General features: G+C 44.8%; 1 protein-coding gene across 1 annotated transcript; it reads left to right on the top strand.

Annotated features, from left to right (window-relative positions):
• The first annotated feature begins 448 nt into the window (after positions 1 to 448).
• On the top strand, positions 449 to 26,748 carry LOC124011395 (pyridoxal kinase-like). The gene is made up of 11 exons (XM_046324721.1): positions 449 to 722; positions 5,547 to 5,601; positions 9,566 to 9,670; positions 11,594 to 11,677; positions 16,044 to 16,078; positions 17,350 to 17,435; positions 18,513 to 18,558; positions 19,908 to 20,019; positions 20,150 to 20,286; positions 25,784 to 25,850; positions 26,031 to 26,748. Exons 1-11 carry the CDS (start codon positions 459 to 461, stop codon positions 26,147 to 26,149), a joined length of 1,110 nt encoding a protein of 369 aa, XP_046180677.1. The 5' UTR covers positions 449 to 458; the 3' UTR covers positions 26,150 to 26,748.

Here is a 26,748-nt window from a genome sequence, read left to right as displayed (position 1 = left end):
TAGCAATGCCCATAACGTGTAACATAATGAAGGACCCCAACCAGATTCCCACACTGCCACTTGTTCCAAAGAAATGTATAATATCCTCGCTCTGCTTGCTCCCATTACAGTCCTTTTAGACAGGGTTCTTTGCTTCTATTAATAATTCTATAGTAACACAATCCCTGGCTCCAAATGTTGGGCTGCACCTACAACATTTGTATGAATTTCATTCGTATTAGCCCCAATGCTTCGTGTGTGCGCACAACACCTGCCCTTGAAATCCACCGATAACATCATAAAGGACTACGGGTGGTAAATCAGACTAATTCCTCTGGTTATTTTTGTTGTTATAGAGACAACACACTTGTTTCTATTTCACAATATTGCTGTCACGTCCGTTTCATCGTTGCGCTTGTGATGTCAGTGGATTTAGGTGCCCGTCACGAATGCCTGAAGAATAATGATGTGTCTCGTCAATGAGCGTTTCTGTGTGGGTTCTATGTCCTTCAGTTTTGTGGCTGGATTCTGATTTTACCCTCACTGAAAACCCCTTGGATTGTGGACTCGGGATCGCTGCTGTACGTGCAGCCCTGAACACAAAACCTGCGTTTGTTTTGCGCGGATTGTGTAGCCTGTTTTATTCTAACTTTATGCACGAAATGGAATGCAGAGTATTGTCAATTCAGAGTCATGTTGTCAGAGGATATGTTGGCAATAAATCGGCATCATTTCCGTTACAGGTAGGAATCTATTATATTCTGATACAATGTTTTGATGAGCTAATGTAACGCAATTGTGCGCGCGTGCAGGTAGCAAAAGGTCACATGGCAAATACCCTTTTGGCGCTCCCAATGGTGATGACAATTCCTGAACACTCCAAATACATAGAGATGATGCTGTATTTTACATGTAATAATCATTAGACATATTGTTATCAGCAGTGATAAATTGCGAGAATATTCATTCCATGATCATGCCTGTCGGATTATGCACAACACTAGTATGGACGTGTGTGACATTCGTGACGGATTTTACTCTTGCAGCAATGCAATCTCGTCAATAGGGTCCGGGTGTCATCCGTTCATCCTCTTCCTCCTCATAATCAATACCATCGTGACATCACCATTTTCTCATCCTCCTCATCACATTAGACACTGCTGTGATTTGGGTACCATGGTGGTCATTATTTCCCTGAACAGCGTTGTTTGTCATCCAAATATATAGGTCCGTCATAGATGATGACCGTAAAGGCGTTTCAATTAGCTGGGAATCCTCAGTTTCTGCTGTCTTCAATTAGCTGGGAATCCGATGTTTCTGCTGTCTTCAATTAGCTGGGAATCCGATGTTTCTGCTATCCTATCAGTCAAGAAAGACAGCAGAGAGGTTCTGCATGAATGACTGACATATTTAGCGTATATTCCTCTGACTGACGTCACTAAAGAGGAGACAGGAGCTTTAAATATAATTATCTTGATTAAACCCTTAGGCCAAAAATTATTCACAAAAATGATTTACCTCCTGTTTCAATTGGTTATATCAAGTGGCGATTTTAGCATGTAAATCTTGGTGGGGCAGACGCATGCGAGCAAAGCCATTACACAACACAATACTAAACAATACATTAATTGTACTATGATGGACTGTTAGGGCCTACAAAAAGCTGTCCCAAGAGCAGAGCTTTCTTTTCAGCACCATGGAGTGAATCATTACCACCGCTACACCTGGCTACATAAGTGAAGCCTTGTCTGGCAGCTTAACAGTTCATTTAGCCTCATTTACTGCCCATAGCTGATATGGCTGACTTGCTTAAACAAATGTGGCTTCTACTGACAATTGAGATGTACAAACTATGGCATAAGGGGACAAAAAGCGGATAAGAGGCAATCCGTAATTTCGATTAAGACATTATTGAGCGAGTCTAGACAGACGTAGTCAATATAATTATTTGTTCAGCACTTTTGAAATGTGCAGCGACAGAATTCAGGACGTGGGCCGTTCTTACAGTATTCTCCCTGTACACCAAGTCAGAACCATAGGATGAATAAAAGGGGGAATATAAGCAGACAATGAAAGTTTATTCAATGATGACATTTCTCTAAAAACAGGCTATAGGCTACATGTGCACCACCAAATCAGAACAGTAGGCTAAGTTATGGGGGGGAAAGGGAACAAATTATTAGGGAGAGGCACATGGGCTACTAACAGTTTACTACACAACATACACTTAGTATTACTTTCTTAGCTACAGTATACATATCTCCCTGGCATATTACATAAGTTATTGAGCAGCATGCAATACATTTTTCGTCTCACCTTTTTGTGCTGTAATCAATTGAAGAGGAAGGTGGCACGGCCATTCTTCTTGTGGGCAAATTTTGTCATCAAACTTTGTGATCAAAGTTTGCCATTCTCTGGATTTATGGTGTTTTCAAGACAACTGGGAAACCAAAAAACAAGGTTGAATCATGACGTCAGTGATCTTCAGGTTGCAGCTCTAGAAAGAGGCCAGAGTTCCCAACTTGGAATTCCCAAGTTGGATGACTCTTCAAAACGTATTTTCCCAGTCGTCTTGAAATCACTGAAGTCTGAGAATTCCCCGTTCCGAGTATCCCGTTGTTTTGAATGTGGCAGAAGTCAGGCTGGATTGACAGCACGGCCAATGTAATAAACCTTTTCTGGCCAATGGTGTTGCATGTGAATGTTTATCCTTTTAAGCTTGAAAAATAGACCCTTAAACCCAGACTTGGACCACATATCCTCTCCACTGAATAGTAGGTTGGTGATTGTTTTGCAACACTTGCAGTTAGCCACTGATTCCTTCCAAACCACTCATTGTTGAATATGCGATTTCCAACTTATTGTATAATGTTTATGTCCAATGGCCGATGAGTTTTATCTATAATTTCTCTTCATAATGACAAGGATTAAAAATAATTTTCCAGTAGATTGTCCACTTGATTCATGATTATGACTGCTTGTCTAGCTTGCTAGCTAAGATTTTGAAAGTATGATGTTGAAATGATCAGTCCTATCAAAGCTACGGTAGATACAGTCAAAGGTTTGGACACACCTACTCATTCAAGGTATTTTGACTATGTTTTACATTGTAGAATAATAGTGAAGACATCAAAACTATGAAATAACACATGGAATCATGTAGCAATTAAACAAGTGTTAAAAACATATATTTTAGATTCTTCAAAGTAACCACCCTTTGTCTTGATGACAGCTTTGCACACTCTTGGCATTCTCTCAACCAGCTTCACTTGAAGTGCTTTTCCAACAGTCTTGAAAGAGTTCCCACATATGCTGAGCACTTGTTGGCTGCTTTTTACACTCTGCGGTCCAACACATCCCAAACCATCTCTATTGGGTTGAGGTCGGGTGATTGTGGTCAGGTCTTCTGATACAGCACTCCATCACTCTCCTTGATCAAATATGCCTTACACAGCTTGGAGGTGTGCTGGGTCATTGTCCTGTTGAAAAACAAATGATATATGGGATGACTTATCGCTGCAGAACGCTGTGGTAGCCATGCTGGTTAAGTGTGCCTTGAATTCTAAATAAATCACTATACAGTGTCACCAGCAAAGCACCCCCACACCATCATACCTCCTCTTCCAATCTTCACAATGGGAACCACACATGCAGAGATAATCATGCGGCTTTATTTACTCTGTGTCTCACAAAGACCAAAAATCTCAAATTTGGACTCATCAGACCAAAGACAGATTTCCACTGGTCTAATGTCCATTGCTCATGTTTCTTGGCCCAAGTAAGTCTCTTCTTATTATTGGTGTCCTTTAGTTGTGGTTTCTTTGCAGCAATTTGATCACGATGGCCTGATTCACGCTTTCTCCTCTAAACAGTTGATGTTGAGATGTGTCTGTTACTTGAACTCTGTGAAGCATTTATTTGGGCTGCAATCTGAGGTGCAGTTACCTCGAATGAACTTATCCTCTGCAGCAGAGTTAACTCTGGGTCTTCCTTTCCTGTTGCGGTTCTCATGAGAGCCAGTTTCATCATAGCTCTTGATGGTTTTTGCGACTGCACTTGAAGAAACCATCAAATTTCTTGAAATGTTCTGGATAGACTGACCTTCATGTCTTAAAGTAATGATGGACTGTTGTTTCTCTTTGCTTATTTGAGCTGTTCTTGCCATAATGGACTTGGTCTTTTACCAAATAGGGCTGTCTTCTGTATACCACCCGTACCTTGTCACAACACAACTGATTTTCTCAAACGCATTTAAGAAGGAAAGAAATTCCACAAATAAACTTTTAGCAAGGCACACCTGTTAATTGAAATGCATTCCAGGTGACGACCTCGTGAAGGTGGTTGTGAGAATTCCAAGAGTGTGCAAAGCTGTCATCAAGGCAAAGGGTTGCTACTTTGAAGAATATCAAATATATTTTGATTTGGTTACTACATGTTTCCATATGTCTTTATTTCATCATTTGGATGTCTTCACTATTATTCTACAATGTATAAAATAGTTTTTTTTAATACTGTAATGAGTAGGTGTGTCCTTTTGACTGGTACTGTATAACGTGATTTAACATAATTTTATCTATGTCCAATGACCTTGAGCCTTGAATGGACACTTCTAATGTAAATCTATGGCAGCACCCAAGGGGCTTGAGTTTTCAAGCTCTCCCCGTAGATTTTGCGGTGACGTTGGGTCCCAATGAGTGACAGAACACTGAGCCAATCGCGGCGCAACTAGAGAACATTACCAACCCCTACGCTCTGTATTTTCCTCTGGCTGCCCCACCAAAAAAAATGGGCTAGCCTGCTCAATACAGTGCAGGAGTCAGTGTAAACATGAGGCTTTCCACCAGTTACATTATGTAATTTTAGTTGAAGACAACTAGGAACCCTATTGTACAGGTAGCTGAAACTGCTAGTCCAAATATAAGTAAAATGGCTGGTCATTTAAAATGTGTAGGGCTGTACTAGCTATATGGACTATTTCCACCATATGATGTGGACTTAGACAAATTAAATGGGCCCCAATAGCCCAGGGGATCCTCACTGTTAGTCACTGACTCAACAGCTGTATAAGTACAATACATTTCAGAATTGCATGCATTAAACACAACGAAAAATGTATTTTTAGTTCTGGAATAATACAAATGTATGGGGGTGGAATTTCCCTTTTGGGGGCTGGTTCAATGGCATTTTTAAATGGACCACCAAATCTCTAAATCTGGCCTTTTGTATAGCCTAGATCAGTAGCGTTCAACTCTTACCCTATGAGCTCCGGAGCCTGCTGGGTTTTTATTCTACCTGATAATTAATTGCACCCACCTGGTGTCGCAGGTCTAAATCAGTCCTTGATTAGAGTGGAACAATAGAAAAAAAGCAGTGGAACTGGCTTCTAGGGCCAGAGTTGAGTTTGAGGGGCCTAAGTAATTAACCTACCCACCAGTGGAGGCTGCTGAGGGGAGGACGGCTCATAATAATGGCTGGAACGGATCAAATGAAATGGCATTTGATACGATTCCACATTGTTCGTCTTCAGCATGATGCTTTGATTAATGCTCTGTCTGTCTCTTCCACAGGTGCTGGGGTTTGAGGTGGATTCAATCAACTCGGTACAATTCTCCAATCATACAGGTATATATAATGTACAGCAGGGTTGGGGTTAATTCTATTTACATTTGAGACAATTCAGGAAATACACTGAAATCTTACCTACCAAGACAATTCCTGTCAGTTATAGTCACAGCTGTGTACATTCCCCCTCAAGCGAACACCAAGACAGCCCTCAAGGAACTTCACTGGACTCTATGTAAACTGGAAACTATGTATCCGGAGGCTGCATTCATTGTAGCTGGGGATTTTAACAAAGCAAATTTGAGAACAAGGCTACCTAAATTCTATCAGCATATTGATTGCACGACACGCAGGACTAATACTCTCGACCACTGCTACTCTAACTTCCGCGATGCATACAAAGCCCTCCCTCCCTTCAGCAAATCCGACCACGACTCCATCTTGCTCGTTCTGTCTTATAGGCGGAAACTCAAACAGGAAGTACCAGTGACGAGAATCATTCAACGCTGGTCTGATCAATCGGAAGCCATACTTCATGATTGTTTTGATCACGCGGACACTACAGCACCAATGTGACCAACTGTACAAGATTGTGTTAGCCGGCTTAGTCTCAGGAAAGGTTACTAATCAACATGCGAGCAAGGTTCTCTGAACCACCCTTGTTACAGGAGCCCCGTTTTGAAGTCAGTCAGTCTCACAGTAATCTCGCTCAGATATCCAGGGATTCTATGAAGACTGTCAGGCTGTGTCCCAAACCATGGACCCCTATTCCCTATATAGTATGCTACTTTTGACCAGGGCTTATAGGGCTCTGATCAAAAGTAGTGCACTATGTAGGGAATAGGGCGTCATTTTGGACATAACCTCCAGGCACCGCCAATCACAGCCCAATCACTTCGCTGCCTGTTCACGCCTCACTGCCGCACGAGTCACCTGCCGGCTGCCCAATGAGCGCATCACATCCACCACAGAGGAAACTCCAGCTCTGTTGTGATGTCAATAGTGACAGCAGAATGCAATGGATGCCACTAGTGCTATTGTGTAACAATTGTGCCAAACGTTTTGTTGTTGTGGATACTGTTATAGCCTAGGATGGGAGGGGGCTGTTTGTCTTCGAGCTGAAGGTGAATGACATGGTAGACACCAGTGTGTTTGTGTGTGCGCACGTCCGTGTGTGTCTGTGAAAGGAACATGTGAATGAGTGCTAATTGAGATCACACCACTGTCAGGCTCCTCTCAGTTTCCGTCTCACTTCATGTATCGCTCCGTCTGGAAAACCACGGATGCCTGCCTCACCCTGATGAGCAGAGGTGTGCAAGAGGGAGAGGAAGTGAGTGATTGTGAGGGAGATTAAAAGGGAGCAGAGGGAAAAGTAAACTGTGTATCTGACGTAGGTTTGGGGAATGACCCTATCTATTGCACCGCGTCAGTCAACATATGAATCAGCCAGCCTCGTGTGCCCGCTGGTGTGTTCTTGCTAAGTGTTCATTCATGGGCAGATGTCCTGGAGAGCACAACCGTGTCAAAGAGCCAACTTGGCTGTGCTGACCTCATCCGCTTGAATGATCCAGGTCGCCCTTGCGAAAGAGGTTTTAACCTCAAAGATCTTTCCTGGTTAAATAACGGTAAACATTTATCGAGAAGGATCTGTACTGTTCAACAAGGGGAGGCACTGTCCTGCTATCGTCACCCCTATTAGAGCTCTCCTCTCTGGGCTTGGGGCCCAAGCTAATCCCTGGCCCCTCAGCCCTCACCATGCTATATGCTAATCCCATAGCCCTCTCTGTCCACTTGTCACACAGCTCCCTGTGTCCTCTCAGCCTCCCTATGCTCCCACAGCTTCTGGGTAATTGGGAAAACGTCCCCCATTTGCTTTGATACAGAGTTCACACCTAACCGACTGCATACAGTCCAACAGTACAAATCAACCGTGTTTAAATCCGCTTTAAGTCCTGAAGTTTACATGATACCTCTGAGTCAGGGGAAGACTTAGACAACCAGGTGATGGGTTTTCCTTACTAATCAGTGACCTTAATTCATCAATCAAGTACAAGAGCAGAGTGAAAACCCGCAGACACTCGGCCCTCCGTGGAATGAGTTTGACACATGCTCTGAGTGATTTAAGCTTAGGTTTGTTATTATGTTCAGGTTTTAAGTTATTTAGAATGCACCAAGTGGGAAAAAATAGTTGGTGCCTCTAGGGCAATTCAAACAGCTAATTAAGAACATTTTTACTGAAGAATGTGTTTGTTTTCTATGATTTAATTCGCTTTTTGTGTATTGGTTTATGTTAATATGTATTGATGTGTATTTGATACAAGGCTCATCTGTAAAAGAGACCTTGGTCTCAGCATGACTCTCTGTCAAAATAAAGATACAAATACATTCAAAAATACAGATTTTTTTGGGACATCATGATGCCCAAAAAGTGCATCATAATTAAAAGACCCCCATACACGTCGCTCATGAATTATCCATCTGTGAATGCCTTAAAATGTGTTGCCACCTAAATCAGACTCATTCCTCTGGTTATTTTTGTTGTTAGCTGCCATTCTTATGTCCCTGCACTGGGTTAATGGAAGCTAGTTTTTGAAAAGACTTGGCTCAGACTTATCCTTCATAAGCAGTTCCGTTTTGGCTAAGGATGAGAGGATGCCACCTCTTTACTACTGCTTAAGGGTGCCCGTTGTTACAGGTTTTTACTGTAGTTTCTTTCGAGACAGGAACATGCTATATCGATTGGATCATTACTGTATCCACTAACTCAGCAGTCTTTTTTTCTCATAAGCACACAATCACACACAGTTCATTGAGTTGCTGTGTGGAACATCACACATCATTTAGATTCTGGAACATCATAGCAATGTAGGCCAAAACCCTGCCCCAGTCACAAGGGTCTCTCTGCTCATCACACATCAAACATTACTGCAATGAGGAGGATCAAGACTTTATTTATGTGAATGACTTAGGCTAGCCACGGCAGTTTTATTTCTGATTGTGTACCAAATGGCACCCTATTTCCTATAGTGGCAAAAGGGCTCTGGTCAAAAGTATTGCACTATATTGGGAATGGGTACCATCTGGGATGTAACATTTTCTTTATTCCCTTGCCCAATAGTATTCCTGCAAGGTTTTAAAGAACAGTGTTTTTAATGTGTGTGTCTGTGTAAGTGTCTCTCTGTGTTAGCTTTAGGGGGGCAAAGAGAAGCAGGGCCTGATGGGTAGATTCAGCTCAAAACGCAGTGGCGGTTATCTTCCCAGTGGGGAAGGATACGCAGTGTCTATCTCTGTCTCTTCTTCACTCTGCACGTGCTGAAGAAAACGTGTGTGTGTGTTTGTGTATGTGTGTGTGTCTTGGATTGTGACGAGCTGAAAATGCTCTTCCCAGCAGCGAGTTATGCAATTGCGACAACAGAAAAGCATGACAAATAGAGCCAGCCATTCCTCTCCTCTCACACACACACACACACACACACACACACACACACACACACACACACACACACACACACACACACACACACACACACACACACACACACACACACACACACACACACACACACACACACACACACACACACACACACACACACACACACACACACACAGACGAGCAGCAGCAACTCTTTATTGCTCTCAGCCCCTCAGGCTTTCTTCTGGCCTGTTACTAGGCAACCAGCACCACACCATGTGATATGCTGGGTGACTCACCTGAAGTGTGACATCACAATTCCTGCGGCACCGTCTCACTGTGGCTGGGAGCTTCTCTAGGCCTCCTCTGTGTAGAAGAAACATCAACTGTAGTTTTCATCATTTAAACCATAGAAATTAATAAAGATACTATTCTCCACACTTTCCCCAAAGTTGCACTGGCTCAATCCCGTCATAGATTGAGAAGCATTGGTGGAGGGAGCTTTCACCATTGTTAAATCCATTACAGGGGAAGTGTTGTCACTCTGTTGTGGAAATTGTCATATTGTCTTCCTGACCCCTCACCTCTAACCCCTGACCTCTGTCCTAGGCTACTCCCACTGGAAAGGCCAGGTGCTGACCGCTGACGAGCTGCACGTCCTCTACGAGGGGATCAAGCTCAACAATGTCCACCACTACGACTATGTTCTCACAGGTGAGACGCACACACAGAAAGAAGTGAAGGCTAGCGGTAGCAGTGCTAGCAGACTGGGGATGGTTGTTAGTTTACATCAAGTATTTATTTATGATTGGTTAGACTGCCTTGTACACGTTCACTGCTAAAAGCGGAATTGCAGTATACAGTCAAAAAAGAAACTAGAAGAAAAAGTAGATAACAGTTAGCTAGCTGAAGAAACATTTTATAGAGAGCAGCTAGCTAAGTCAATAGCTTCAGAGAGTGCCTGCTTCTGGTCAAGGCGTACATTCTCTTCAGACAGATGTTGTTCTCGTCAGTCCTCAGCTCCCCCTGTAGCTTTCCAGGGAGAACACAGGAAGCAGTAGATGGATATGAGCCTCATGAGGTCACCTAGACAGAGATGGTGTCGGCTGCAGGGTTTTACAGAACCTGATGTCAGTCAGGCTGTCAGATGTTCACCCACAGCCACTGTTCTGTGGTAGCCGTCGTGCTCTGCTAGCCCTGGCCCAGAGAGAGAGAGACGGAACAGAAACGCTGGCACTCCCTGATGGATTATGTCTCCTCTCCTATCACCTTGAGAGGGAGAGGAGAAGAGAGAGGGAGAGAGAAAGAGGGAGCAGACAAGCAGAGGAGAGGAGAGAGTGGAGGTCATGGTTTTATTCTTTCCCGAGTCCTTGTGAATCTGTCAAGGTGTGAAACGTAGCTAAACTGGAATGTGTTGGAACAGCTACATTCTAGTTACCAGACTATTGGTTGGTCAGCTCTTTTATTAAGACAGACTGCTAGACATTTGGAAGTAATTGTTACGGACACACTAGAGTAGTTGAGGTGAGCACAGCTAAAAACATAGGCTACGTACTGTATATCACCAACAATTAAAAGGTTCACCTTAAATAGACTTAGGAGTGACCAAGACTATTGGCGTGTGAGACAGACAGCATTTGTCAGTTGAAACTTTGTCTGTAAGAAACATAGCTTACAAATGGGACTTACAGATGTATCTGCGGTCACATACATGGCATAAAGTACACTGCGTATATCATCCAATAAGTGGATAAACTGAATGAGTGTAGTTTGAGTTAGAATCTAGCCGTGCCAATTTGCTCCCTATTCCCAACTCTTCCCGTGGCCCTAAATCTTTGTAATTAACAGATCGGTAAAATGTACGAAATATGGTGGAAGCTCAACTAGTACACTGCTCATGTAGTGCATAGAGATGTGTGAAAGTCACACCTTAGCCTGAAGTGTCCCCACTTGCGCTGCCAAATAGCTAGCGTCAGGAGGGCGGTCACGTATGTTTGCAAGCCAGAGGTCCTGTGTTCGAGCCCTCGGTATGAGCCAAGTTAGGAGGAAGCATTAGTCGCTAAGCAAGCAGTGTGACCTTATTTACACTCATACCTATCCAGACCCTTCAGACTGGCAAAAGTCTAGGGTTAGGGACTAGGAAGGGAATTGGCGTTGAGACAGTTAGCCCCTGTGTGTTTAAATTGGCCATGAGGACATGGGCTTTCCCTCACTGAGAGCCTGGTGGCCGAGCGCAAAAGTGAGGCACCCGCACAAACAAGCCTTACATCAGCATTCCCATTGAATCTTCTCCCTCTCTGTCTTCCTCTCTTCTGGCCCTTATCTCCTACCTACTGTACGTACAGCCAGCACTGCAGCGACAGCAGGTCCTGCTCTCATGCACACAAACACTGCAGAAAAGACTCCACCTGCCTCTATGCAAATGCAATGAAAATCTCAGGCGTGACATGGTCCACGAAGAAGCATTAATTGTGTCCACTCTGAGAAAGCACTGACACACTCACTGTCACTCCATGATCCCTGATCCTCTCATTAGAGCCCTGGGTGAGGGTTTGGTTTTGTCTGCAGTGAACTGTATAAAACTTTATTGAGACATTAAGGAGTTAGTTTTGACCCAGAATCATGTTCTCCCTTCAGGGTACACTCGAGACACTTCCTTTCTGGAGATGGTTGTGGACATCGTACAAGAGCTGAAGAGGGCCAATCCTAAACTTGTGTATGGTGTGTATCCCTCACTGTCACCCCTATGTGTGTGTGTCTTGCACATCTGTTCAAATCAACAGGGTGGGGTTCGACCACTTCTGATCACAAGTTCAAGATGCCTGTATGGGTTATTGTTAGGGCCAAGAGTTTGTCCTGACCACCTGACCAGGGAGAACTGGTCTGGAAAAACTCCTAGCCCTAGCTATTGTATCATCCTCTTCAGGTTGGTGTTGGCAGAAGCATGAGGACACAAACAAAAGAAAAGCCTCACACTCTCATGGCTCCAGAAGCAATACATTTAATAGATTTGACATTTAATTTTTTATTTCACCTTTATTTAACTAGGTAGGCCAGTTGAGAACAAGTTCTCATTTACAACTGCGACCTGGCCAAGATAGAGCAAAGCAGTGCGACAAAAACAACACAGAGATACACATGGGATAAACAAACATTCAGTCAATAACACAATAGAAATATCCATGTACAGTGTGTGCAAATGTAGTAAGATTAGGGAGGTAAAGGCAATAAATAGGCCATAGGAAAAAAATAAAATTTAGCAATTAAACACTGGAGTGATAGATGTACAGAAGATGAATGTGCCAGTAGAGATACTGGGGTGCAAAGGAGCAAAAAAACAAAAACAATATGGGGATGAGGCAGTTGGGTAGGCTATTTACAGATGGGCTATGTACAGGTGCAATGATCGGTAAGCTGCTCTGACAGCTGATGTCAGAGCAGCTGACAGCTGTTATTCGACAGCTAAGCTGCCTTCATCCGGGTTTCAGGGTAATGACAAGCTTGATGTAGAATATAGCTTGCCGTATGCTTCCCAGTTGAAACAGGTCATGCATATATTATGACAACATTTTGTTTGTTTTGGTCTTCAGCGGGTTCTTTTTGGGCTGTTTGTGCACACAACATTTTTCCTGAGGCAAGCCGAAGTTCGGTAGGCGAAGTCTAGCCCCCTTTGTTAGTGATTGGTCAACAGTACTACTCCTAGCAGGAGTGAGAACATGAAGTGTTGTCAGTCTTCAAGTGACGACTAGTTTTCATGCACATTCTTTCACATGAGAAATACTGCACCAAACATCTTAGTCACATGTAAAATTGTGTGATTAAGACTAACCCCTGCAAAAACTGGGGTTAGTAGGTTGAAGTAGGAAGTTTACATACACTTAGGTTGGAGTCATTAAAACTTGTTTTTCATCCACTCCACAAATCTCTTGTTCACAAACTATAGTTTTGGCAAGTCGATTAGGACATCTACTTTATGCATGACACAAGTAATTTTTTCACATTTTTTTACAGACAGATTATTTCACTTATAATTCACTGTATCACAATTCCAGTGGGTCAGAAGTTTACATACACTAAGATGACTGTGGCTTTAAACAGCTTCGAAAATTCCAGAAAATTATGTCATGGCTTTAGAAGCTTCTAATAGGCTAATTGACATCATTTGAGTCAATTGGAGGTGTACCTGTGGATGTATTTCAAGGCCTACCTTCAAACTCAGTACCTCTTTGCTTGACATCATGGGAAAATCAAAAGAAATCAGCCAAGACCTCAGAATAAAATTGTAGGCAAGTCTGGTTCATCCTAGGGAGCAATTTCCAAATGCCTGAATGTACCACGTTTATCTGTACAAACCATAGTAATGCAAATATAAACACCATGGGACCACGCAGCCGTCATAACGCTCAGGAAGGAGACACATTCTGTCTCCTAGAGATGAACGTACTTTGGTGAGAAAAGTCCAAATCAATCTCAGAACAACTGCAAAGGACCTTGTGAAGATGCTGGAGGAAACAGGTACAAAAGTATCTATATCCACAGTCAAATGAGTCCTATATCGACATAACCTGAAAGGCCGCTCAGCAATGAAGAAGCCACTGCTCCAAAACCGCCATAGAAAAGCCAGACTATGGTTTGCAGCTGCACATGGGGACGAAAGATCATACTTTTTTGAGAAATTACCTCTGATCTGATGAAACAAAAATAGAACTGTTTGGCCATATTGACCATCCTTATGTTTGGAGGAAAAAGGGAGATGCTTGCAAGCCGAAGAACACCATCCCAACCGTGAAGCACGGGGGTGGCAGCATCATGTTGTGGGGGTGCTTTGCTGCAGGAGGGACTGGTGCATTTCACAAAATAGATGGCATCATGAGAAGGAAAACGATGTGGAAGTTAAAGCTTGGTCGCAAATGGGTCGTCCCAGCAAAATGGCTTAAGGACAGTAATCCTTAACAAGTCAAGGTATTGGAGTGGCCATCACAAAGCCCTCACCTCAAATCCCATAGAAACTTTGTGGGCAGAACGGAAAAAGCGTGTGCGAGCAAGGAGGCCTACAAACCTGATTCAGTTACACCAGCTCTGTCAGGATGAATGGGCCAAAATTCACCCAACTTATTGTGGGAAGCTTTTGGAAGGCTACCTGAAACATTTGTCCCAAGTTAAACAATTTAAAGGCAATGCTACCAAATACTAATTGATACTAACTGTTGACCCACTGGGAATGTGATGAAAGAAATAAAAGCCAAAATAAATAATTGTCTCTACTATTATTCTGATATTTCACATTCTTAAAATAAAGTGGTGTCCCTAACTGACCTAAGACAGGGAATTTTTACTGGGATTAAATGTCAGGAGTTGTGAAAAACTGAGTTGAAATGTATTTGGTTAAGGTGTATGTAAACTTCCGACTTCAACTGTATTCAGACACTTTACTCAGTACTTTGTTGAAACACCTTTTGCAGCCATTACAGCCTACAGTTTTATTGGGTATGATGCTATAAGCCTGGTACACCTGCATTTAGGGAGTGTCTTCTATTTTTCTCTGCAGATCCTTATGAAGGATCTCTCTGTATTTTGCTCCATTCATCATCTTTCCTTTGATCCTGACTAGTCTCCCAGTCCCTGCCGCTGAAAAACATCCCCACAGCATGATGCTGCCACCACCATGCTTCACCGTAGTGATGGTACCAGGTTTCCTCCAAACGTAAAGCTTGGCATTCAGGCCAAAGAGATTAATATTGGTTTCATCTCATGGTTTGAGAGTCATTTAAGTGCCTTTTGACAAACTCCAAGCAGGCTGTCATGTGCCTTTTACTGAGGAGTGGTTTCCGTCTGGCCACTCTACCAAAAAGGCCTGATTGGTGGAGTGCTGTAGAGATGGTTGTCCTTCTGGAAGTTTCTCCCATCTCCACAGAGGAACCATTGGGTTCTTGGTCACCTACCTGACCAAGGCCCTTCTCCCCCGATTGCTCAGTTTGGCTGGGAGGCCATCTCTATTAAGTCTTCCAAACTTCTTCCATTTAAGAATGATGGAGGCCACTGTGTTCTTGCAGACCTTCAATGCTGCATACATTTTTTGGTACACTTCCCCAGATCTGTGCCTTGACACAATCCTGTCTCAGAGCTCTACGGACAATTCCTTCTACCTCAAGGCTTTGTTTTTTTTCTGCCATACACTGTCAACTGTGGGACCTTATATCGACAGGTGTGTGCCATCCCAAATCATGTCCAATCAATTGAATTTACCACAGGTGAACTCCAATCAGGTTGTAGAAACATCTCAAAGATGAAACAGGATGCACCTGAACTCAATTTCAAGTCTCATAGCAAAGGTGTCTGAATACTTATGTAAATAAGATTTCTTTTAAATATATTTTTCAATAAATTACCAAAGAGAATTGCTTCATCATTATGGGGTATTGTGTGTAGATTGATGAGGAATTTTTTTTATTGAATAAATTTTAGAATAAGTCTATAACGTAACAAAATGTGGAAAAGGGGAAGGGGTCTGAATACTTTCCCGAATGCCCTCTATTTTAGATGAATTCTGCCTATTTTTTAAAATTCTGAACCTAAGTATGCAGACGCCTTAAGCCCTTAATGCATTTAGAAAAAGTGCTGACAGGACCGTTGTATCTGTATCAGCGAGTCCCAAGTAAATAATTGTCAATTAAGCTGCAAACTAAGATTAAAGTTGACATAATTTAATAACGGCCATGCATTTCCATGTAAATTAGCTGAACAACATGTAGGAGCAGGATGAATAAAACTGCTGTAAGCGCATGTTTACAGTCTGTTCTGAGGGCAGTGTCGTATTCATTAGTGTACAACATAGCAAAACATTTTGCAACGGAAAATGAAAACGAGAATTTCTTTGTTCGTGTGGTCCATCCCCATTTCGTCCCGTTCTCTTCTGTGTGGTGTCTAGTGAATACGACCCAGGTGTTTGATGTAATTAGCTAATAATGAACCTAGTCAGAAGATGTCTTGGGTCAGGTTAACTTCGATACAAAAACATCTGTAATGTCTGTGTAAAACTTGAGAGATCTGTGTTAGGGATTGAGTGTGTTCTCGTTTTCCTTTTCAGTGTGTGACCCGGTGCTGGGGGACCATGGCTCCATGGTGAGTACTTTTGTGTTTTTGTGTTACGCTGCCTGTATTTTGTAAGTTTTATTGAACAGAGCAGAAAAGATCATGAAAAGAGAATAGTGGGGAAGAGTTCATTGGAAGAGTTCATCATAGACAGTAGGTCGGATTTGAACCCACACTGACAGTGGTAGGTATGTATCCTACACAATCTAGGCCACCAGAGAGTACTGTGCCTTTAATGAGTGATCAGATGGTACTAGTAAGTGATGTCACTACTCCTGCTCAATCTCATTCAATGGGGCAACGCTGACCTTCAGCTTTACCTGAACCAATGACCGCAGCCACACTGAGACACATAAACGGAAATCTTATATGCACTCATCAGTTGTCTGTTCAAGACAACTCTTTTTGGATGAGCTGCATAGGTCAAAGGACATGTTGAGCATTTTTTGATGGATAATGATCTCCATTGTCCGTTGAAAAACCACTGGCACCCGTACGGGAGTTGTAGCAATGAGACAAGATAGTAGCTACTAAACAATTGGATATCACGAAATTGGGGAGAAAAAGGGGTAAAAATTAAACAACAAAAAAGAAAGAAAAAAGAAAAACCACTGGCAAGTTTTTCAGACACAAAGTCACAATGTGGCCGTGGCCTTAGAGACCCACTTTCACTTTCTGCTGTCCCATGTCCCTTCTCTGTCTGTCTCTTTCTGTCCCTGTCTTCCTCCCTCTATCTGTGTGTGTGTGTGTGTGTGTGTGTGTGTGTGTGTGTGTGTGTGTGTGTGTGTGTGTGTGTGTGTGTGTGTGTGTGTGTGTGTGTGTGTGTGTGTGTGTGTGTGTGTGTGTGTGTGTGTGTGTGTGTGTGTGTGTGTGTGTGTGTGTGTACTAGAGTTTGTATGTGTGTTTGATAGGTAGAGAGAGCACAAGGGCATACATGCATACTGTTTGTTGATGTATATAGTGACATTGAGAAAAATGGTGTGTATACTTGTTTGTTTGGACAAGATGTGCTCATCATTCTGATTGGCTCAATGCATCCATCCTTTCCTTGCTAAGCATCTCAGTAGTCTAAAGTTGCTTCCTTTCCTCGTCCCCTTTCCTTGTCCCCTTTCCTTCGTCTGCTCTGATCTGAGCTAGGCAGCAATTTCAGCTCGGTGTAGATAAATAAAGGCTGATGAGGAGAGGCAGACACTTCAGGTGATTGAGATGCACCCTGTGTGTGTGCTTGCGTGTGTCTGTGTGTGTGTGCGCAAGTGTGTGTACCTGCTCACCGGTACTGATGTGTTTCTTCCTGTCTCCAGTACGTTCCTGAGAACCTGCACCCGGTCTACAAGAACAAGGTAGTGCCAGTGGCCGACATCATCACACCCAATCAGTTTGAAGCAGAGTGAGTAATAGTGAACCTATAAGGCTGCTCATGGTGTGTGTGTGTGTGTGTGTGTGTGTGTGTGTGTGTGTGTGTGTGTGTGTGTGTGTGTGTGTGTGTGTGTGTGTGTGTGTGTGTGTGTGTGTGTGTGTGTGTGTGTGTGTGTGTGTGTGTGTGAGACGGAGCGTTAAAGCACCCCAGGGACTGTGTCGTATCTGTTACTATCAGCATCACGGAGCCTCATCCACATCCTAATCAACTACATTGATGTAATTTTACTCAATATCCCATCAAATGATATACAGATACACTAAAGGCCTATGTATGGTGTGTAGCACGTCAGTAAGGTGGTTGCTACACTGAGTTGATGGTTCTTGATACCCAGTCACTCCTCTCTGTGTTTGTTTGCTTGTTTTTTTGTCTGTATTCTTCCATCATTGTTCCTGTGTTGGTTTGTGTGTGCTGTGTTGGTTTGTGTGTGCTGTGTCGGTTTGTGTGTGCTGTGTCGGTTTGTGTGTGCTGTGTCAGTTTGTGTGTGTCTGCTCCACTGCTTCTACCCTCCCTCCTTTCAACCCTACTTCTGAATCATCTCCTCGCTCGTCACTGCAATCCCAGTTCTAGTGGTGCACAGGGTCCCTCTGGTGGATTCCCATGGAATTACAGATGAATAATAATATACTGTCCCTTGTGTCTGAAGTGTTTCCACAGCCTAATGATAGTCTCAGTCGTTTAACTTGGAGATGATGGCGTAAATGTTGCTCACTGTCTCTCACTATGGCACTAGAACACTATAGAAGAACACTAAACAGACTCTTCCTTAGACTGTTTGTTGGTTGCTGTATACAATGAATGTGGTGTTAGTGTCAAGCAGATGAGGCTGGTGGGGGGAGATATAGGAGGACGGGCTCATTCTAATGACTGGAATGTTATGAATGGAACAGATGTGTTTGTTCCATTTATTCCATTCCAGCCATTACAATGTCCCCGTTCTCCTATAGCTCCCCCCACCAGCCTCCTCTGGTGTCAAGGTTAAATTACCATGGGTGTGTTTGTGTATGTGTGTGTGACCTTATTAATGTGTACATGTTTGTCCTCCAGGCTCCTGACAGGGAAGAACATTAGCACAGAGAAAGATGCAGTGGAGGTGAGTCTTAGATGCCATAGAACATGCAACAAATATATTATGGTGCAAAGTTGTCATCAAGTCATGTCAAACCTTGTACATAATCCATGGGCCATGTTTAAACACCAATAAAATGGATTCTTCCTTCCTGGAGGTATTCACTGATATGTAAGTAAGCAGATGGCATCCACACCATTGTTTTCACCAAGCCTTCCGTGACAGTTGTGATTTCCTCAAGGCAAAAAGAAATGGTGTATTTAAAAAAAATAATGTCTCAAGTTTTGAGGGAGTGTGCAATTAGCATGGTGACTACAGGAATGTTGACCAGAGATGTTGCCAGATATTTGAATGTTCATTTCTCTACCATAAGCCGCCTCCAACGTTGTTTTAGAGAATTTGGCGCATTGTCCAACCGGCCTCACAACCGCAGACCACGCGTAATCACACCAGTCCAGGACCTCCACATCCAGCTTCTTCACCTGCGGGATCGTCTGAGACCAGCCCCCGGGACAGCTGATAAAACTGGGTTTGCACAACCGAAGAGAAACTGTCAGAAACCTTCTCAGGGAAGCTCATCTGTGTGCTCGTCATCCTCACCATGGTGTTGACCTGACGGCGTCGTAACTGACTTCAGTGGGCAAATGCGCACCTACGATAGTCACTGGATAAGAGTGCTTTTCATGGATGAATCCAGGTTTCATCTGTATCGGGCAGATAGCAGAAAGTGTATATGGCGTTGTGTGGGTGAGCAGTTTGCTGATGTCAACATTGTGAACAGAGTGCCCCATGGTGGCGGTGGGGTTATGGTATGGGCAGGCATAAGCTTTGGACAACGAACACAATTGCATTTTATTGATGGTCATTTCAATGCACAGATATAATGTGACGTGCCATTGTCGTGCCGTTCATCTGCCACCATCACCTCATGTTTTATCATGATAATACCCAGCCCCATGTCGCAAGGATCTGTACACAACTCCTGAACATTTCCCAGTTCTTCCATGACCTGCATACTCACCAGACATGTCACCTGTTGAACATGTTTGGGATGATCTGGATCTATGTGTACGACAGCGTGTTCCAATTCCCGCCAATACTGACTGGTTTTCTGATCCATGCCCCTACTTTTTTTTTAAAGGTATCTGTGACCAACAGATGCATATCTGTATTCCCAAGAAGGGTGGAGACGGGGATTGGAGCCCTGTCTCTGCTGGGGAGGCATGAATATGTGCTGGGTGTTACCAGCTCAACCATGGCTCTACACAGAAGGGTGCATTTTTAAAAGTATTTGAATAGGGACGTGGCACCATTAGATGTAGCAGGTAGTTGACCTTTGACCCTTTTCCCCTGGCTGCTGCCTCTTTTCCCAGGTGATGGACCTGCTCCATAAGATGGGTCCTGACACGGTGGTCATCACCAGCTCTGACCTGCCCTCGCGTTTGGGTGACCGCTTCCTTGTGTCCCTGGGCAGCCAGAGGACGTGTAAGTGTGTGTGGTCAAGAGTGGGCAAACTAACAATGACCATTAGTAATTGATGTAACTGTCATGGTTTTATATCCCATCTGTGAATCATTGGTCATTGGTGTAACATTTCCTCTTCTTGCATCTCTAGTGATGCCTGATGGTACCAAGTCCACCCAGAGGGTCCGTATGGAGATCCCCAAGGTGGACGCTGTGTTTGTGGGGACAGGGGACCTGTTTGCTGCGATGCTGCTGGCCTGGACTCACCACTACCCCAACGACCTCAAGGTCTGCAGTGTACACTAAAGCCAGTTATAAAACCTAGAGGACTGATTTGGCACCAAAGACTGAGATGAAGTTGCCCATAGATCATTGGTCACTAACCACTTCTGAGTCAAAATGCAAGTCGAGATCTACTGCTCAGATTTTTTTTTTAAACATGACTTTAAAAAAACTAAAGCCAATGCAACATTAACCAATTAAAATCAGTTCTGTAGCAAAGAGGTTTGTTCAATAGGCTATAGGCCCAATATAGTATCACTGCATATTGGCTACGCTTGAATTGCCCTGCCAAAGTTGTTCTTCTCAGACCATTTTGAAATTGTTTCAAAATGTTTGGTATCAGGTACGAAGGTAAGACCCAAGTGCAGACTGTGTGAAGTAACAGTGTTTAATGTAACGACAGGTCAAGGCAGGCAGGGGTCGATAATCCAGAGTAGGAGCAAAGGTACAGGACGGCAGGGAGGCTCAGGGACGGGCAGATTGATCAGGCGGGCGGTTACAGGGTCAGGACAGACGAGGGTCAAAAACCGGGAAGACAAGAAAAAGAGAGGCTGGGAAAAGACAGGCGCTGACAGGACAAACGCTGGTAAGCTTGACAAAACAAGATGAACTGGCAACAGACAGACAGAAAACACAGGTATAAATACACAGGGGATAATGGTGAAACGGGTGACACCTGGAGGCGGGTGGAGACGATCAACAAGGACAGGTGAAACAGATCAGGGCGTGACAGTTTGGTATATGATCAGACTGGTAATAGATCATTTGGTATATTCCTTGTGAGGCACAGCTGAGTGAGCATAATAATTAGCTTATTTTTTTTTTACTAGACTGATGGCCTGCGTCTGATGATCAATCTGAGGGGAGGGAGCAGCGTTGAGGCTGCCTCTTATCTGACTCACCATCCCTCTCTCTCTCTCTCTCTCCCCCTCAGCTCGGAAAAGGGGACACAGTCTTCCAGCTGATGGCAAAACTTAAGTCGCACTGCATTATTTCTGCCTTATGCACCAATTCATGTTGTTACTCCAATGTTACTCCAGAGAAGTGAAATTATTCTTTGATATTAAAAAAGACACAAGCCACTAATAATAACTATGCAAGCTTATCGAAACAGGGAGAACGCACATTGTATGACTTATAAAACTGTTGAACAAAGTGTTGACAGTGCTGAATAACAACTTAAACAGGAACTTACACATAAAAACATCAGCACTTTGCTGTATTCGTTGACTCTCTCTCTCTAGTCGGGGTTTTAAACGTTTTGAAATCTCACATTACCAACTTTGCTGTGCGTTCGAGGCTTCTTTTTACAGCATATGGTTCAAGGAAACTAGACACTGTGATCTGAGCTATGTGATTGGCTAGCGATAGACCTTTAGGTTCACTTGATCTGCTCTCTGGGCCTGCCGGGTAGGCAGTGTTCTACCTTCAGACACATGAAATCGTTTAAAATGGTAACACTTTGCCTTCCTGGCACTAGGGCTGCTGAATCAAGTGCACCTACCCCAACAGCATGAAACCATTCTTTTTTAAAGAGGAACGCAAGGCTTTATCATTCGTTTTTTTTACAGAAATGTTTTGGTGATTGAGTAGGAATGGCTTGGAGATGGACCAATCGCGATCGACCGGTTGGGGACCACTGCCCTACATGCTGATCTTGAGTCAGTTTTGCATTTCCCCCCACTAATGGTGAAGATTGGGGAAGGGATCTAGGGGAAACTTCACCCCAAAGTGTGATAGTAATGGCCCTCCGTGGCGCTGTCCCTGCTGTCACAGAAGCAATCAATAGAAAAGATTGGAGGTGCACCGTCTAGGTTTTATAGCTAAATCTCACCAATGATACTGTCAGCATCATACTTAGAATAATAGTGATATCAATCAGTCAGCTACGTTACATTTACATTTACATTTAAGTCATTTAGCAGACGCTCTTATCCAGAGCGACTTACAAATTGGTGCATTCACCTTATGACATCCAGTGGAACAGCCACTTTACAATAGTGCATCTAAATATTTTAAGGGGGGTGAGAAGGATTACTTTATCCTATCCTAAGTATTCCTTAAAGAGGTGGGGTTTCAGGTGTCTCCGGAAGGTGGTGATTGACTCCGCTGTCCTGGCGTCGTGAGGGAGTTTGTTCCACCATTGGGGAGCCAGAGCAGCGAACAGTTTTGACTGGGCTGAGCGGGAACTGTACTTCCTCAGTGGTAGGGAGACGAGCAGGCCAGAGGTGGATGAACGCAGTGCCCTTATTTGGGTGTAGGGCCTGATCAGAGCCTGGAGGTACTGAGGTGCCGTTCCCCTCACAGCTCCGTAGGCAAGCACCATGGTCTTGTAGCGGATGCGAGCTTCAACTGGAAGCCAGTGGAGAGAGCGGAGGAGCGGGGTGACGTGAGAGAACTTGGGAAGGTTGAACACTAGACGGGCTGCGGCGTTCTGGATGAGTTGTAGGGGTTTAATGGCACAGGCAGGGAGCCCAGCCAACAGCGAGTTGCAGTAATCCAGACGGGAGATGACAAGTGCCTGGATTAGGACCTGCGCCGCTTCCTGTGTGAGGCAGGGTCGTACTCTGCGGATGTTGTAGAGCATGAACCTACAGGAACGGGCCACCGCCTTGATGTTAGTTGAGAACGACAGGGTGTTGTCCAGGATCACGCCAAGGTTCTTAGCGCTCTGGGAGGAGGACACAATGGAGTTGTCAACCGTGATGGCGAGATCATGGAACGGGCAGTCCTTCCCCGGGAGGAAGAGCAGCTCCGTCTTGCCGAAGTTCAGCTTGAGGTGGTGATCCGTCATCCACACTGATATGTCTGCCAGACATGCAGAGATGCGATTCGCCACCTGGTCATCAGAAGGGGGAAAGGAGAAGATTAATTGTGTGTCGTCTGCATAGCAATGATAGGAGAGACCATGTGAGGTTATGACAGAGCCAAGTGACTTGGTGTATAGCGAGAATAGGAGAGGGCCTAGAACAGAGCCCTGGGGGACACCAGTGGTGAGAGCGCGTGGTGAGGAGACAGATTCTCGCCACGCCACCTGGTAGGAGCGACCTGTCAGGTAGGACGCAATCCAAGCGTGGGCCGCGCCAGAGATGCCCAACTCGGAGAGGGTGGAGAGGAGGATCTGATGGTTCACAGTATCGAAGGCAGCCGATAGGTCTAGAAGGATGAGAGCAGAGGAGAGAGAGTTAGCTTTAGCGGTGCGGAGCGCCTCCGTGATACAGAGAAGAGCAGTCTCAGTTGAATGACTAGTCTTGAAACCTGACTGATTTGGATCAAGAAGGTCATTCTGAGAGAGATAGCGGGAGAGCTGACCAAGGACGGCACGTTCAAGAGTTTTGGAGAGAAAAGAAAGAAGGGATACTGGTCTGTAGTTGTTAACATCGGAGGGATCGAGTGTAGTTTTTTTTAGAAGGGGTGCAACTCTCGCTCTCTTGAAGACGGAAGGGACGTAGCCAGCGGTCAGGGATAAGTTGATGAGCGAGGTGAGGTAAGGGAGAAGGTCTCCGGAAATGGTCTGGAGAAGAGAGGAGGGGATAGGGTCGAGCGGGCAGGTTGTTGGGCGGCCGGCCGTCACAAGACGCGAGATTTCATCTGGAGAGAGAGGGGAGAAAGAGGTCAGAACCAGCAGAGAGGGGAGAAAGAGGTCAGAACCAGCAGTGTCGTTTGACTTAGCAAACGAGGATTGGATGTCGTCGACCTTCTTTTCAAAATGGTTGACGAAGTCATCTGCAGAGAGGGAGGAGGGGGGAGGGGGAGGAGGATTCAGGAGGGAGGAGAAGGTGGCAAAGAGCTTCCTAGGGTTAGAGGCAGATGCTTGGAATTTAGAGTGGTAGAAAGTGGCTTTAGCAGCAGAGACAGAGGAGGAAAATGTAGAGAGGAGGGAGTGAAAGGATGCCAGGTCCGCAGGGAGGCGAGTTTTCCTCCATTTCCGCTCGGCTGCCCGGAGCCCTGTTCTGTGAGCTCGCAATGAGTCGTCAAGCCACGGAGCGGGAGGGGAGGACCGAGCCGGCCTGGAAGATAGGGGACATAGAGAGTCAAAGGATGCAGAAAGGGAGGAGAGGAGCGTTGAGGAGGCAGAATCAGGAGATAGGTTGGAGAAGGTTTGAGCAGAGGGAAGAGATGATAGGATGGAAGAGGAGAGAGTAGCGGGGGAGAGAGAGCGAAGGTTGGGACGGCGCGATACCATCCGAGTAGGGGCAGTGTGGGAAGTGTTGGATGAGAGCGAGAGGGAAAAGGATACAAGGTAGTGGTCGGAGACTTGGAGGGGAGTTGCAATGAGGTTAGTGGAAGAACAGCATCTAGTAAAGATGAGGTCGAGCGTATTGCCTGCCTTGTGAGTAGGGGGGAAGGTGAGAGGGTGAGGTCAAAAGAGGAGAGGAGTGGAAAGAAGGAGGCAGAGAGGAATGAGTCAAAGGTAGACGTGGGGAGGTTAAAGTCGCCCAGAACTGTGAGAGGTGAGCCGTCCTCAGGAAAGGAGCTTATCAATGCATCAAGCTCATTGATGAACTCTCCGAGGGGACCTGGAGGGCGATAAATGATAAGGATGTTAAGCTTGAAAGGGCTGGTAACTGTGACAGCATGAAATTCAAAGGAGGCGATAGACAGATGGGTAAGGGGAGAAAGAGAGAATGACCACTTGGGAGAGATAAGGATCCCGATGCCACCACCCCGCTGACCAGAAGCTCTCGGGGTGTGCGAGAACACGTGGGCGGACGAAGAGAGAGCAGTAGGAGTAGCAGTGTTATCTGTGGTGATCCATGTTTCTGTCAGTGCCAAGAAGTCGAGGGACTGGAGGGAGGCATAGGCTGAGATGAACTCTGCCTTGTTGGCCGCAGATCGGCAGTTCCAGAGGCTACCGGAGACCTGGAACTCCACGTGGGTCGTGCGCGCTGGGACCACCAGATTAGGGTGGCAGCGGCCACGCGGTGTGGAGCGTTTGTATGGTCTGTGCAGAGAGGAGAGAACAGGGATAGACAGACACATAGTTGACAGGCTACAGAAGAGGCTACGCTAATGCAAGGAGATTGGAATGATAAGTGGACTACACGTCTCGAATGTTCAGAAAGTTAAGCTTACGTAGCAAGAATCTTATTGACTAAAATGATTAAAATGATACAGTACTGCTGAAGTAGGCTAGCTGGCAGTGGCTGCGTTGTTGACTTTGTAGGCTAGCTGGCAGTGGCTGCGTTGTTGACACTACACTAATCAAGTCGTTCCGTTGAGTGTAATAGTTTCTACAGTGCTGCTATTCGGGGGCTATTCACCAACGTTCCCACCATTCGAACTTCCCAGAATAATTCTCAAGGTAACTTGATAGTTGTGGTATGCTGGCACTCTTCCCAATGTTTCAAAAGTTGTCTGGACCACTGAAGGGGTGCTCAGTCCTAGGATTTTAAAACTGCAATTGTAAAAGAAGGATCAGGATGGCGGCTTAATTTCCTTTGAAAGTTTCAATATTGCTTTGACAAACAAGTCTCTGTCTTTCTCTCTCTCTGTCTGTTAGACTGCATGTGAGAAGACTTTCTCAGTCATGCATCACGTTATCAAGAGGACCATCTCCTATGCTCACGGTAAGACAAAATCAAGCATCATTTTACTCACTCTAAGAAGTGTTTGTGTGTACATGTGCCCGTGTTTAAGATTCTTGAGCGTTCTTTTGCTCCTTCTGTCTTTTGTTTTTCTCTTTCTCTGGGTGATTCTCTCTCTCCTCTTTTCCCCCCTCCATCTTTCTCTCTCTTTCTCTCTTTCAGAGTTAGCAGGGCCTGGCCGAAAACCCAGCCCACCTCAACTGGAGCTGAGAATGGTTCAGAGCAAAGCGGACATCGAGGACCCCGCCATCGTGATGGAGGCTACTGTCCTAACCCTATAGAGCCCCCACATCCCATCCTCCTCCCCCACCCACCCCTCCACCCGCTCCACAACCGCACAATGTATAGGTGTTGTACATTTTTATCTGTAATGTGACATTGCCTTAGAAATCTCTTACAGAGCACAACATTTCCATATGAGGAGACTTAGCAGGGTATGGATGGACAGACTGGGGGGTGAGCAGAGGAGGGGAAGACGTGAGTGGACTGGGGTGGGGGCTACTGCACCTCGCGCAACTCCCTTTGACAACCTGGTCTCTCTCGGTCTCTCTTCATCTCTCCCACTCCCTCTATGAGCTCGCCTAACCTCTTGGTTTGTCCTGCACACACAGCTTCACAGCCCAGCCCAGGCCTAGACTATTCCAAGGCCAGGCATCACAGGGCTTAGGCCTATTGGAGTTGCAGCACTAGCTAACTACGGTGGCAATGTGGTGGCCCAGTCTAGCTAAGGCCGAGGTTATATCTGGTAGAGGTTGATCGATTATGATTTTTCAATGCCAATACCGATTATTGGAGGACCAAAAAAGCCGATACCGATTAATCGGCCGCTTTTTATATATATATTTGTGATAAGGACAATTACAACAATAATGAATGAACA

This window comes from Oncorhynchus gorbuscha, linkage group LG23, assembly GCF_021184085.1.
Source record: "Oncorhynchus gorbuscha isolate QuinsamMale2020 ecotype Even-year linkage group LG23, OgorEven_v1.0, whole genome shotgun sequence".
Lineage (NCBI taxonomy): Eukaryota > Metazoa > Chordata > Actinopteri > Salmoniformes > Salmonidae > Oncorhynchus > Oncorhynchus gorbuscha.
Note: the sequence above shows the minus strand (reverse complement) of the source record. Positions and strands in the feature narration are given on the sequence as shown.